Below are 16,416 nucleotides of genomic sequence, written 5' to 3'. Positions count from 1 at the left end.
GCCTATTTAAATCATTTTCCATATTCATTATACCTCTTTTATTCATCTAAGAATATACTATAATTTCAGCTCTTTTACTTGAGTTTTTGATGTGTTTTGAGTTAATTTTTGTGTGATTGGGGGTAGGTGGTTGAATGCCATTCATTTGCATGTGTCTGTGCAGTTATCCCAGCTTTATCTTTTGAAAATACTACTCTTTTTAAAATCAAATTTTTATTTGAAGACAAATATATGTTCACATGCAGTTGTAAAAAATAATACACAGAGAATCCATGTAGTTTTTACCTAGTCTTAACCCAATGGTAACATCTTGCAACACTGCAGTACAATATTACAACCAAGGTATTAACATCAATACAGTCCAGACAAAGAATGTTTCCACCACCGTAAAGATCCCTTATATTGCCATTTTATCACCCACACACTTCACTGTTCCAATTACCCACTCCTGACTTCCTGGTAACCATCAATCTGTTCTCCACTTCTATAATTTTGTCATTAAAGTATCTTTTATTCATGTAATCATATTGTATGTAAAATTCTAGTATATGTATATTTTAACTTACTATGATTCCCTGAAGATTAACAGATTACATCGGTAGTTCATTCCTTTTCATTGTGAAGTAATTTGTAATGATATGGATGTAACAGTATTCATCCATTGAAGGACATCTGAGTTCTTTCTAATTTTGACTTTTAGGAATCAAGCTCCTCTAAACATTTATATACAGACATTTTGTGTCAAAGTTAGTTTTTATTTCTCTAGGATAAATGCTGAGAGTGCAATGGTTGCATGGTAAAGTCATTTTTAGGTTTTAAGTAATGGCTTTTTCCAAGAGTGGCTGTACCATATTATATTTCCAACAGAAATTTATGAGTTATCTAGTTGTTTTGCATCTATGTTAGCATTTGGCATTGCCAGTAGTTTTTATTTAAGTCATTTGATAGGTGTATATCATTGTGGTTTAATTAACATTTCCTTAATGAATAATAATATTAAATATTTTTATTTCCTCACCTGTTATCTATATATGGAATTACAATGGAGGTAGCATTACATTAATTTTAGATTTATAACATGATTCAATATTTGTATATATTTCAAAATGATAACCTCAATAAATCCAGTTAACATATACATAGTTATACAATTTTTTCTTGTGATAAGAACTTTAAGATCTACCTTATTGTCAACTCTCAAGTATGCAATACACTATTATTGCAGTCACCACAGTGCACATTACACTCTCATGACGTATTCATTTTATAACTTGAAGTGTATACCTTTTAACCTCCTTCACCCATGTGACCCATTCCCCATCTGCAATTTCTGAAATCTACCAACTTGTTTCTGTATCTATAATCTCTCTTTTGTTTAGATCTACATATCAATAAGATCATGCAGTATTTGTCTTTCTCTGTCCAACTTATTTCACTTAGCATAGTGTCCTAAAAGTTTATACATGATGTAGCAGATGGCAATATTTCCTTCTTTTTATGACTTAATAATATTCCATTGTGTGTGTGTGTACATGCATACCACGTTTTCTTTATCCTTTATTTAATGATAGACATGGTTTTTTACATATCTTGGCTCTTGTAAACAATGTTTCGTGGAAGAAGGGGGTGCATATATCTTTCCAAGGTAATATTTTTGTTTTCTTGTGATAAATACTCAGAAGTGAATTTGACAGGTCATATAGTAGTTCTATTTTTAATTTTTTGAGGTACTTCCATGGTGTTTTCCATAGTGACTGCACTCATCACTGCACTATTTTCAAAACTCAATTGACTAAAAATGTATACACTTAATTATAAATTATAACTCTATTCTACTTATGTATATAGACACAGGCAAGTGCTACACTGTCCTGATTATAGTAGCTTAGTAGTAATTTTTAAATCAGGAAGTTTTAGTCATCCAAATCTGATCTTTTTCAAGCTTGGTTTGGCTATTCTCAATTTCCTGCATTCCAATGAGAATTTTAGAATTGATTTATCAGTTGCTGTAACAAGCTGAGATTTTGTTAATAATTGTGATGAATCTGTAAATTAATATGGGAAGTATTATCATTTTGACAATATTAAGCCTTATAATTCATGATTTGGGAATTAATTCAATTTTGTTTAGCTTTTATCCATTTTTTTTCATTATTGTGTGTTTTCTTGGTATAGAAGTCATAAATATTTTGTTACATTTATTCCTAAGTATTCTCTTTGATGCTATTATAGGTGAAATATTTTAAATGTATAGTATTCATTTCAATTGCATAGAGATACAGTTGAGAGGGTAACATCTAAAAGGCAGTTGAATAGGAAGCCTTGGACCTTTACACCCCATGTGGATACACCAATTCAACAAAAATACATAGACAAATTCATCAGAAATTCAGAATCTAGTTGAAAGGATGCTGCATCTGGAGTAAGCATGAAACTAGCTACATTGAAGCTGGTAGGGAAAATGCAAGATGTCCTCTCATTGGAAGTCTTGCCTCTGGCATAGTGCCATATGATTGGAAGGAAACCCTCAGCTTTTGGTTTCTTCCTGGAGGATGAAATATTTGCCCACATGTCCAACATTCAAACTTTTCTAGGGATTCCAAAAGTACTGGTTTCTGTCTTAACCTGTCTCACTGGTCTCACTAAGAACATACACGGTCATTTGGGCTAGAACACAAATACTTAATCATAGTCCCTTCTTCTAGCTCTGCACAGAATGAGTAGATAAAACATCAGATTCTGTTTCTATCTGGTGAAGTAAAGAATTGGATCACACATCCAGTTCTAGAGGCTACCTAGGGGATTGGATTTTGTCTCACCCATCTCAGACCACTGATAGGATCAAACTACTTTACATGGCAGGGGCTCACTAAGAACAGTGATGGATATTTGAACCAGTACAACGTTTTGAGAGGCTCCTACAATCTCTGACCAGATTAACTGGTGAGAGTCTCCTCCTGTACAAGGTCGATCTGTGAACACTTGGGAGAACTGGGTATTTTCTTCAGTATGCAGATATCAACACAAAGAGTGAAGGAAAACTAAGAAATGTGGAATGTAACCCCTCCAAAAAACAAATAAAGTTAATCTCCAGAAACAGAACCTAATGATATGAATATTTATAGGACTTATGAGGCAGAAAACTCAAAATAACAATAAAATACACAGTATAAAAACACATAAAATGTGAAATCAAATGCATAGTATGTGGGGAGGGAGCAAAAGGCAGAGTTTTTGCGTGTAAACGAAGTTAAGTTTTTATTAGCTTAAAATAGACTATTATATCAATAAGATGTTTCAAGCAAGCCTCAGGGTAACCAAAATAAATAAATAAATAAACCTATAGCAGATGAATTCAAAATAAAGAGAAGTGAATAAAAGTATACCAATATGGAACAAAGGAACAGAGCAAGAGAGAATAATAGAGACAAAGAAATGTTAAAACATCCAGAAACCCATTAACAATGTGGCAATAATAAGTCCTGACCTACCAACAATTACTTTAAATGTAAACAAATTAAATTACGTGATCAAAAGACATATGGTGGTTGAATGAATAAAATAAGACCCAACTATATGATGCCTATATGATCAATAACCTCAGATATGCAGATGACACCACCCTTGTGGCAGAAAGTGAAACAGAACTGAAGAGCATCTTGATGAAAGTGAAAGAGGAAAATGAAAAAGTTGGCTTAAAGCTCAACATTCAGAAAACTAAGATCATGGCATCTGGTCCCATCACTTCATGGCAAATAGTTGGAAACAGTGGAAACAGTGGCAGATGATTTTTTGGGCTTCAAAATCACTGCAGATGGTGACTGCAGCCATGAAATTAAAAGACGCTTACTCCTTGGCAGGAAAGTTATGACCAACTTAGACAGCATATTAAAAAGCAGAGACATTTCTTTGCCAACAAAAGTCCATCTAGTCAAGGCTATGGTTTTTCCAGTACTCATGTATGGATGTGAGAGTTGGACTATAAAGAAAGTTGAGTGCTGAAGAATTGATGCTTTTGAACTGTGGTGTTGGAGAAGACTCTTGAGAGTCCATTAGACTACAAGGAGATCCACCCAGTCCATCTTAAAGGAGGTCAGTCCTGAGTGTTTATTGGAAGAACTGATGTTGAAGCTGAAACTCCAGTACTTTGGCCACCTGATGCAAAGAGCTGACTCATTTGAAAAGACCCAAATGCTGGGAAAGATTGAAGGTGGGAGAAGAAGGGGACGACAGAGAATGACATGGTTGGATGGCATCACTGACTCAACGGACATGAGTTTGGGTAAATTCCGGGAGTTGGTGATGGACAGGGAGGCCTGGCATGCTGCGGTCCATAGGGTTGCAAAGAGTCCTACACGACTGAGCGACTGAACTGACTGATATGCCTACATGACTGATTTCAACTTTAAGGGCACAGATAAGCATAAAGTGAAGGGATCACAAAACAAGGCTCAGCAAGTTTGAAAAGGACTCCAAATATCCACAGCAATCTTCAGGAAGAAAAATAAAGTTGGAGGTATCACACATTTTGATTTCAAAATTTATTAAAAAGCTGCAGTAATAAAACAGCATGATATTGGCATGAAGACAGACATAGAGACCAATGGAACAGATTAGAAAAACCATAAATAAATCCACATATATATGATCAACTGATCTTTGACAAAGGTGCCAAGATCACATGTACACAGGGTTGTCTCTTCAACAAAGGGTGCTGCAACAACTAGATATCCACATGTGAAAGATTGAAACTAAACCTTTATCTTACTTGTACACAAAAAAGTCAATTCAATATGGATTGAATTCTTAAAAGACCTGAAACTGTAAAACTCCTAGAAGAAGATGCAGGAGAAAGCTTCATGTTATTGCTCTGTGCAATGATTTTTTGGATATGACACTAGAATCACAGGCAGAAAAAGAAACAAAGTTAATAAGTATGAATATTTCAAACTGAATGATTCTGCACAGCAAAGGACGTATGAACAGAATGAAAAGGAAAGCTATGGGATAGGAAACAACATTTTCAAACCATATATCTGATAATGTATTAATCTCCAAAATATATAAGGAATTCCCACGATGTAATACCAAAATACATTTGAATCAGCTCTAATGAGGTGGATGAAACTGGAGCCTATTATACAGAGTGAAGTAACCCAGAAAGAAAAACACCAATACAGTATACTAACGCATATATATGGAATTTAGAAAGATGGTAACAATAACCCTGTATACGAGACAGCAAAAGAGACACTGATGTATAGAACAGTCTTTTGGATAGGATCATTTGGGAGAATGGCACTGAAACATGTATAATATCATGTATGAAATGAGTCGCCAGTCCAGGTTTGATGCACGATACTGGATGCTTGGGGCTAGTGCACTGGGATGACCCAGAGGGATGGGAAGGGGAGGGAGGAGGGAGGAGGGTTCAGGATGGGGAACACGTGTATACCTGTGGCAGATTCATGTTGATATATGGCAAAACCAATACAATATTGTAAAGTTAAAAAATAAAATATTAAAAAAAAACAAAAAAGCAAATAGCCCGATTAAAAAATGGTTAAAGGAATTAAATAGACATATCTCCAAAGAAGACATAGAAATGGTCAACAGGTATATGAATACATGCTCAATGTAACTAATCATCAGGCCAATACAAATTAAAACCACAAGGAAAGATTACCTCACAATTAGGATGTCTATAATCAAAAAGAAAAATACAGGTTAACAAGTGTTAATAAAAATGTGGGAAAATTGGAACCTTTCTACATTTTTGATGGGAATATGAAGTGGTGTGGCTGTGATGGAAACAGTATGGGGTTTCCTCAAAATATTGAAACTGTAGCTACCATATGATACATTTTCCCACTTCTGAGTATTTACCCAAAATAATTTAGAATTTGGAAGAGGTATTTATGCTCTCATGTTTATTGCAGCATTATTCATAATTTTCAAGGTTTGGAAAAAACCTAAAGCTCTATCAGCAGATGAGTAGATAGAGAAAATATGGTATACCAACACATTTTTCAGCTAAAAATATTTTTATGAAAAAATATTTATGAAAAATATTTTTCAGCTAAAATGAGTGAAATGTTGGCATATGTGACAGCATGGATGAATCTTGTAGATGTTATGCTAAGTAAAATAAGCCAGTCACAAAAGGAACATTATTATATAATTCTAATTGCATGAGGTATCTTAAATAGTACAACTCATAGGAGCAAGAAGTAGAATGGTGGTTGCCAAGGGTTGGAAGTAGGGGCAAATTGAAATTTACTCTTCAACAGATTTAAAGTTTCAGGATTTCCGCTGGCCTAAAAATCCTCTGTGCTCTGCCTAGTCATACCTCCTCCACCTCATGCCCACACTGCTGGAAACCACTGATTTTTTTATTTTTTACTGTCTCATAATCTTGCCTTTTCCAGAATGTCATATAGTTGGAATCATACAATATGTAGCCTTTTCAGATTGGCTTCTTTCACTTACAAGACGCACTTAAGTTTTCTCCATGTCTTTTCATGACTTGACAGATTGTTTATTTTTAGCATTGAAAACTGTTCCATTGATTCAATGTAACATATTCCATCCAGTCACCTACTGAAGAATATCTTGGTTGTTTACACATTTTGGCAGTTATAAATAAAGCTGCTATAAACATCCATGCCGTTTGATAGCTATTTATTCCCAGAGAACTTTTATAATTTGAGTCAGTTCTCTCAAACCCTGATGCTGCCTTATCACAAGTGTATGCAACATTCTAAATCTTCTATTGTCATTTCAACAATCTTCACAGCATTTCCACAGAAATAGATTCCACATCAAGACAGAAGTTTTTTTGCTTATCCATAAGAAGCACCTTCTTGCCTGTTAAAGTTTTATCATGAGGTTAGAGCAATTCAGTCATCTCTTTAGACTGCAATTCTAATTCTAGGATGCTTCCTACTTCTACCACATCTGGAGTTACATCCTCCATTGAAGCCTTGAGTCCCTCAACATCATCCATGAGGTTTGGAATCAACTTCTTCCAAACTCCTGTTAATGTTAATATTTTGATCCTTTCCTATGAATCACAAATTTTCTTAATGGCACCTAGAGTGGTGAGTCTTTTCCCAACGGTTTTCAGTGTACTTTGTCTAGATCCATCAGAGAAACCCCTATCTATGGCAGCTATAGACTTGCAACATGTATTTCTTAAGTGATAAAGACTTGAAAGTCAAAATAACTCCTTCATCCATGGCCTGCAGAATGGATATTATGTTAGCAGGTATGAAAACAACATTAATCCTGTTGTACCTTTCCATCAGAATTCTTGGGTGACCAGGTGCTATAATATCCATGAGCTGTAATATTTTTAAGGTTTTTTTTTTTTTTTTTCTGAGCATTAGATCTCAATGGTGGGATTAAAATATTCGGTAAACCATGTTGTAAACAGATGTACTGTCACCCGGACTTTGTTGTTTCATAGAGCACAGGCAGAGTGGATTTAGCATAATTCTTAAGGGCCTTGGAATTTTCTAAACGGTAAATGAGCTTTGGCTTCAACTTAAAGTCACCAGCTGCACTGCTGCTGCTCCTGCTGCTAAGTCACTTCAGTCATGTCTGACTCTGTGTGACCCCATAGACAGCAGCCCACCAGGCTCCTCTGTCCACAGAATTCTCTAGGCAAGAATGCTGGAGTGGGTTGCCATTTCCTTTTCCTCACCAGCTGCATTAACCCCTAACAAAAGAATCAGCTTGTATTTTCAAACTTTAAAGCTAGCACTGACTTCTCTCTTGCTATGAGAGTCCTAGATGACATCTTCTGATTGAAGGCTGTTTTACCTCCATTGAAAATCTACTGAAGTTCAGTACTGATCCAAGGATGCTGGCATCAAAGCCCTCCCTCTCAACTATCCCTAGTTTCTGCATTTCTATAATGTACCACCAATTATTCTAGATTTATAATACCCTGTCTTTAACTTGGTATATACCATCTTTTGAATAAAAAGATTATTGGTTGTTTGAGATGAGATATAAGAACAAAATCATTCTTGAGGTTCCACCTCGAAAAAAAGACGATGTTTGCTCATAGCAGCTAGTTTGACACCCCTGTTTTCCTTAGGCTAGCCTTCACACAACGAGCATGCATATACAGCCAAGGTTCACTGCATCTGTTCTGAAGTTGAGAACTGCTGCTTATTCAAGTACAGATGCCCCCATTTGATGTAAGGAGACAGTTGAATTGCATGTCCACCATGAGAAAAGGAAAATAAACGATGAAACAAATGCCAGCATCCTTGGATCAGTATTGAACTTTATCCATAAACTTTAAGGTAAGTGATGGCTGCTGTATTTAATAGAAGTGTATTTCTTTAGACTTAAATTTGACTTTGATACATTGAACAAAGTGGAACCCTTTTCTTAAAAGGTATAAAGATTTTTAATTCTGTGATTGCATGTATGTGTGCTGAAACTGTAAAGCTTTTATGACTAATATTAATATCCCTTAAATGAAATTAAAAGGTAAATGAACATGATCCAATGTAACTGATCATTCCTTCCTGCAGTGATTATTGTATTGTTTTACTGTATATTTGGAAAACTGAAGATAAATCATGGAAAATGGAAATAATTGCTCCAGCTAAAAGGCTTAGGCCTAAACTACTTTTACGATACCAAATGAGTAAAAAACCTGACAAATCAGGACAAGTTAGTGAGGAAGTTAAAGGAATAAATCTCAATTCATCAAGTATCCTATTTATAAATATTGGAATGATTGATTTTCCTTGCAAGCCCATCCTAGAATGCCTTTCAACACTTTTAAAGGAATTTCACTTATAAAGAAAAACTTCATATTGTTTTTTTTTTTTTGAATTTTATTTTATTTTATTTTTTTTATTTTATAAATTTTATTTTATTTTTAAACTTTACATAATTGTATTAGTTTTGCCAAATATCAAAATGAATCCGCCACAGGTATACATGTGTTCCCCATCCTGAACCCTCCTCCCTCCTCCCTCCCCATACCATCCCTCTTGGTCGTCCCAGTGCACTAGCCCCAAGCATCCAGTATCGTGTATCGAACCTGGACTGGCAACTCGTTTCTTACATGATATTTTACATGTTTCAATGTCATTCTCCCAAATCTTCCCACCCTCTCCCTCTCCCACAGAGTCCATAAGACTGTTCTATACATCGGTGTCTCTTTTGCTGTCTCGTACACCGGGTTATTGTTACCATCTTCCTAAATTCCATATATATGCGTTAGTATACTGTATTTATGTTTTTCCTTCTGGGTTACTTCACTCTGTATAATAGGCTCCAGTTTCATCCACCTCATTAGAACTGATTCAAATGTATTCTTTTTAATGGCTGAGTAATACTCCATTGTGTATATGTACCACAGCTTTCTTATCCATTCATCTGCTGATGGACATCTAGGTTGCTTCCATGTCCTGGCTATTATAAACAATGCTGCGATGAACATTGGGGTACACGTGTCTCTTTCCCTTCTGGTTTCCTCAGTGTGTATGCCCAGCTATATTGTTAACCGTAACTTTGCTACCAACTTTGAAAATAAAAGTAATAATAAAACTTCATTGAAATAATAGACTATATAAGGTCTATTTTTTCAGTTGGTATTAAAATAAACTACATTTTGATACCAGTAAAAAAAAAAAAAGAAAATCTACTAAAATGATTTTTAGTATAGCTACCTTCATCATCTTAGCTAGGTATTCTAGATAACTTGCTGCAGCTTCTGTATCAGCACTTGCTGCTTCACCTGTACTTTGTCGTGATGGAAATGGCCTCTTTCCTTAAATCTTATGAGCACTTTTCTATTTCCTTCAAGAATTTTTCCTTTGCACTCAAAACTTGGCTGTTTGGTGCCAGAGGCCTAACTTTCAGCCTATCCCAGCTTTTGGCATACTTTCCTCACTGAACTTAATCATTTCTAGCTTTTGATTTCAAGTGAGAGTTGTGTGACTCTTCCATTCACTTAAACACTTAGAGGTTATTGTATGGTTATTTTTTAAAATAATTTTATTTATTTATTTTGGCTGCACATGGTCTTCATTGCTACACATAGGCTTTCTCTAGTTGTAGCAAGTGGGGGCTACTCTCTAATTGCAGTGTGCAAGTTTCTCATTGCAGTGGCTTCTCTTGTTATGGAGCATAGAGTCTAGGGCACATAGGCTTCAGTAATTACAGCACTTGGGCTCAGTAGTCGTGACTTCCCAGGTTCTAGAACATAGGCTCAGTAGTTGTGGTGCACAGGCTTAGTTGCTCTGAGGCATGTGGGATCTTCCCAGATCAAGGATCAAACCTGAGTCTCCTACATTTGCAGGTGGATTCTTCAGCACCAAGTCATCAGGGAAGCCCTATTGTATGGTTATTAATTGACCTAGTTTCAATATTTTTTTGTTCCAGAAATTGAGAGGCTCCAGGAAAGGTCAAGAGATCAGTGAATGATTGGTCAGTGTAGTGGTCAAAATATATACATTTTGTAGTTTTGCCTTCTTATAAGGACTTGATTTGTGGTTGTGGTACATCCCCAAAATTATAAGAGTAACATCAAAGAACACTGATCACGGATCACCATAGCAAATGTATATTAAGTATACCTCAAAGAAGCTGAAAAAAAGAAGAGTTGATGTTTCTATTCTTCAGGATTTTCCAGAAAAACAAAACCAATAGAATAGAATAGACATATAGCTTAAAAAAATATTTATTCATGCATTTTTGTATACTAAGAAGTCCCATCAACTGCCAGCTGTAACCTGGAGGCCTAGGAATGTTGGTGATATAGTTCTAGTCCAAACCTGAATATCTGATAAATAGGGTATCCAGTGGTGAAAGTTCTGGTTCAAGTCTGAAGACCCATGAAACAAGAATGCCCATCATGTCAGATGTCGAAAGATGGGTATCCCAGAGACATCAAGAGCAAATTTGTCTTTCCTCTGTCTTTTTGTTCTATTCAGGGCTTTCAGCAATTTGAATAATACCCACTTTCATTAATAAGGCTACACTTTACTCAATCTAACAATTCAAATGCTAATTTCTACTAGAAACACCTTTATGGACACACTTAGAAATAATGTTCTATAAGATATCCGGCCATTTCTTAGCCAAGTCAAGTAGATGCATAAATTAAACCATGATAATATTACAGTCTTGAGTGAAATTTATAGGGCAGGATAAGAGGCTAAAAACTAAAGAAGGTTTCCTACATTACAGTATTGAGGCAGAATTCCTGCTTCTCCCATAAACTTCAGTTTTTGCTCTAAATGCCTTATGTTTGGATGGAGCTAACCCATCTTATGGATATTAATCTCCATTATTTAAGCCAACTGATTTTAAATCTTAATCACATATACAAAATACTTTCATAATAATCTATAGGCTATTGTTTGACCAAACAACTGGGCACAATTGCTCAGCCAAGTTGACAAATAAAATGATTCATCTCAGTCTGTATTTTTTTTTTTTTTTAAAGAAGATTTTACATCAATAGCCTAAGCTTCAAACTTAACATACAGGTAAAAGAAGAGCAAACTGAAGCAAGCAAAATTAATAAAATTATTTTTAAAAAAACAGTATAGAAATGATTGAAATAGAGAATAGAAGAAAATGGAGGAATCAATTAAACCAAATGCCAGTTTTCTTAAAAGTTTCAAAAAAGGAGATATTACTACCAACCTTACAGAAATAAGATGGGATTACAAATAAATACTGTGGGAAAAAATGTTATGCTATCAAATAGTATTAAAAAAAGTGTTATATTCATATGGAAGAACTTTGAATAAAGTATGCTGAATAAATGAAGCCAGGCATGAAAGGCCATACATACAATTCCATTTAAGTGAAAAATCAGAAGAGATAAATTTATAGAGACAAAAAATATATTAGTGGTCTTCAGGGCTCATGAGGATGGCCTGAAGAAGGTGATAGCTAAAGGGAGCAGGGAAAATATTCTAAACTTGACTTCTGTAATGTTTGTACATAGTGAATATATTGAAATTCATGGAAATGTACCATATAAATGGGTGAAAGTATTATATATGAAATGTTTCTCAGTAAAACTGTTCTAAAACAAAATAAATATAAGGGGGAATAAAAGAAAGAGCACCTCTAGAACTGGATTATAGACATCTTTACTCCAATCTGAATGTGTGTTTGATGGTTAGTTACTTCCATTAACAAAGGAAAGAGTATGCTTGTCATCTCACAAGCAGCAGCTCAGTTGAGCATAGAAGCCACCTTTCTGGGACAACCTCACAGCTAGGCTACTTCATTTGATTCTGAGGATAGGCCTTTGCTTCATGTTCAGACTTATAAAAGAGGTTCAGAGGTATGGTTTGCCTTCCTCTGTTTCAAGTCTCTCCAAGCTAGGAGCACTGGTGGCTCAGAGACCCCGCCCCTTCAACACCCTCTGATGCTCTCTGAGAACAATTGTTGCCTTGGTTACATTATTACATAGGGAGCAGTCATCACTGAAATTGCCTCAGCAGGCCTTGCACTGCCTCAAAAGGGACAAGATTCATGGGTTGAGGGTGGGGATAGGGGACAGCCTGCTAGCTCTGCCTCAGTGCCAACCTGAGAGCTTTGGAATCCTGTGGCTGATAAACTTCCAAAGGTACATGTTATCTCACAAAAGTGGCCGTGTTCTTTCTTTACTTTGGTGAAGGTCAGAAGAGCATCCTGCAGACATGTTTAACCCATACTCATTAGATACTCCAGCCGTAATTTTTGACAATGGATCAGGACTCTGTAAAGTAGGTATGTCTGGAGAGATTGGGCCCCGTCATGTCATCAGTTCTGTGGTGGGGCATCCTAAATTCAACATGGCTTTACCAGAAGCCAATCAGAAAAATTATGTTGTGGGAGAAAATGCCCTGTTCAAGTATGAGGCCTTGCAGTTGCACTACCCCATTGAACGTGGACTGGTAACAAGATGGGATGACATGGAGAAACTCTGGAAGTATCTTTTTGAGTGGGAACTGGGAGTAAAACCCTGTCAACGACCTGTGCTCATGACTGAACCCTCCTTGAACCCAAGAGAGACTCGCGAGAAGACAACAGAAATGATGTTTGAGACCTTCAATGTGCCTGCCTTTTACCTGTCCAACCACGCGGTCGTAGCACTCTATGCCTCTGCTGCTGTCACGGGCCTAGTGGTGGACAGTGGGGATGGGATCACTTGTACTGTCCCCATCTTTGAGGGTTACTCCCTGCCTCATGCTGTCACCAAGCTCTATGTGGCAGGCAGGGACATCACAGAGCACCTCACCCGACTCCTCCTGGCTAGTGGGTGTAATTACCCTTGCATACTCAACAAGGCCTTAGTGGATGACATAAAAGAGACGCTGTGCTATGTTGCCTTGGAACCAGAGAAAGAACTCTGTAAGAAGCCAGAGGAGATCATGAAAGAATACAAGCTACCAGATGGGAATGTCATCCACCTTGGGGACCAGCTGTACCAGGTACCTGAGATTCTTTTTGCGCCTGACCACCTAGGTGTACACAACCCAGGACTATCAAAAATGGTCTCCAGCAGCATTATGAAGTGTGACACCGATATCCAGAAGAATCTTTTTGCAGAAATTGTTCTGTCTGGGGGCACCACTCTCTTCCCTGGGCTTGAGGAAAGACTTATGAAGGAACTGGAACAGCTGGCCTTCAGAGGCACTCCCATCAAGATAACTGCTTCTCCTGACAGATGTTTCTCTGCATGGATTGGTGCTTCCATCGTGACCTCTTTGAGCAGTTTCAAGCAAATGTGGATCACTTCTGCAGACTTCATGGAGTTTGGGGCATGTGTTGTCCAGAGAAGATGCTTTTAAAGGATTCAGAGCACAGGGGACAGCTTAAATTGTCAGATCACAGGAGCACTGGTGGAAGGTGACATCTTCCTTTCGAGCTTCAGCATGTATTCAATAAAAGTGATATGGCATTTTGGGTTTTGGTTCATTTTTGGTAGCATAAGAGTAACTTTTGATCTAGGTACTGATTCTTTTTAAGTGATTCTAGTCCACCCTTCCTGTCTCAGGGACCTATTCAGTTGTTTCCTCCTGATAAAGCCTTGGGTTATGTGTTACAACTGGGTCCACTTGCAGGATCTGTAGTGAAAGCAGGTGAGCCTCAATGCCTAGTAGCTTTATTCAGTATGATCCCTAGAATCTTCATTTTAATCAAGTGTCTTAGATATTTCTGATAGATCCAGTGCTAAGTAAAGACAGAATTACAAGAGAACATGTAGGGAAGGAGGGGAATTAAGTAGAAGGAATGCTACTCAGCTCTTAGGGCTCAAATGACCCTTTCAGTCAACTGGTTCTTAATTAGCACAATACAAGTCTCTACTGTTAGGCAGGCTTCCTTGGTGGCTCAGACAGTAGAGAATAAGCCTTTAATGCGAGAGACCTGGGTTCAGTCCCTGGGTTGGGAAGATCCCCTGGAGAAGGGAATGGCTACCCACTTCAGTATTCTTGCCTGGAGACTTCCATAGGCAAAGGAACCTAGTGGGCTACAGTCTATGAGGTCACAAAGAGTCAGAGATGACTAACTAACCCTTTCACTACTTTTCACTGTTAGGTAGCTAAATAAAATAGAGCTGTTGTCCTTGTCAAAGAGGAGAGGTGTGCACAGAAATCACTATTTGTTTAACGATCTTTAAGCTTAGGGCCCATACTCCTGGTTGAAGTATTAAGAACCAATACCTCTGTTTTTTAAATTGAAGTATAGTTGCTGTGTAATATAAGTTATAGGTGTGCCATGTAGCAAATCACAATCTTTAAAGGTTATATTTCATTTATAGTTGTTATAAACTATTGGTCCTGCTTGGTTTCAGTCCCCCTTTTCTTTGATACTCCTCAATCTTAAGGGGGGGGCAGATGTGGACAAGAAGGGATAAATTTTTGGATAGAGAGGTTAATCATAAACTCTGCAAGGAACTGGGTTTTAGAGCACACAGGTTGGTGGAGAAGAATGTAATAAAAGATATACTGGTGGAAAGAAGATGGGAGTGGAAACAAATCAAAAAGAACTATACTAAAAAAAATCATCCTGAATGAATTGAAACCATCTTAAAACAAAAGGAATTCTATTTTGCACACATCTTTCCAACTATGTTTTCAGGGTATCACATTGCTAGCTTATTTTACAATACAGCCATGAAAATGAAAATTATCAAACAGAAATCACTATAAATCAGGTATTTTATTTTTACATTCATTTGAGACATGTGGTTGAATATCACACTTCTGCCTACGGACAGGTTAGCAAAACCACAATGGAATCAGAAGCATGACATTCAAAGAGCTAGGAAAACATTACTGTCAAACTATAGAATTATATATCCAGGAAAACTATTCCAAGAAAGATGGTAAAAATACTTTCTGAAAACAACTGAATGTGTTTACTCCCAATAGTCCATAACTAAAGGAGATTTTGCATGATTATTTGAGGATGTATAAAAATAATCCCATAGTAAGATATATATGGTGTACTAAGAAATAATGAACATTAAAGAATGGTGAACATGGAGGTAAATTTAAAAATACTGACTGTACACATTCATAGTATCAACATGATAATAAGAATGACAATTCTCTAATACAGAAGGACATAAATCATGGAAACAAGTTGGAGCTAAAAATCTGAATATACTTGTATTTCTCAGAAAGAGAAATGTTAATTAAATTTAGACTATATATATATATATATATATATATATATAAATTGAAGGAATTCCTCCTATAAATTTGTAAAAAAAAATAACCAAAAACATAAATGACTTCAATTGGAAATATTAAAAGGCATTTCTAAAATACAAATGTGTCAAAGAAGAAATTGTAATAAAAATTGTAAGCTAACTAAAATTGAATGATAACACAGTACTAGATATTGAGATGGAATGCAGTTAATGCTGGAATCAGTAGGAAATGTATAGTATTAAATGTTTATATAAGTAAAAAGAAGGTTGAATATCAGAGAGCTAAATATCCAAGTTTGAAGTTAGAAAAAATGTTACCAAAGTATATTCCTGTGCCGGATGCACAGTGAGGCCAAATAAACTAGCTGAGCAAGAATCGGTATCTCATGGTCAAAACCCCCAAACTCCTCAATGCTTTGGTGGGGAAAGTTTTTATAGGCAGAATTTGGGGTGAGGGCTGCAGGGAATTTTGTGCTCAGGCCTGAAGTTGCCATGCTCCACCTGGATGGGGACCTTAGTTGTATAGAGGAGCTTAAAAATATTGCTATGCATATTCCTTGAGGAAGGACCAGGACAGTTACCCAAGGCTACACTACTGTTTCTTTTTTTTTTTAATTTTATTTTATTTTTAAACTTTACAATATTGTACTGATTTTGCCAAATATCAAAATGAATCCGCCACAGGCATACACTACTGTTTCTTGACTGCTCTTCCCATGTGT

General features: G+C 36.4%; 1 protein-coding gene across 1 annotated transcript; it reads left to right on the top strand.

Moving 5' to 3' along the window:
* The first annotated feature begins 12,475 nt into the window (after positions 1 to 12,475).
* On the top strand, positions 12,476 to 13,950 carry LOC133242882 (actin-related protein T1-like). Its single transcript, XM_061409106.1, has one exon. The coding sequence runs from the start codon at positions 12,693 to 12,695 to the stop codon at positions 13,824 to 13,826; it is 1,134 nt and encodes a 377-aa protein (XP_061265090.1). The 5' UTR covers positions 12,476 to 12,692; the 3' UTR covers positions 13,827 to 13,950.
* The last annotated feature ends 2,466 nt before the right edge of the window (positions 13,951 to 16,416 follow it).

Source organism: Bos javanicus, chromosome X, assembly GCF_032452875.1.
Source record: "Bos javanicus breed banteng chromosome X, ARS-OSU_banteng_1.0, whole genome shotgun sequence".
NCBI classification, from domain to species: Eukaryota; Metazoa; Chordata; class Mammalia; order Artiodactyla; family Bovidae; genus Bos; species Bos javanicus.
The sequence above is the reverse complement of the archived record's forward strand: the minus strand, read 5'-3'. Positions and strand labels throughout refer to the sequence as shown.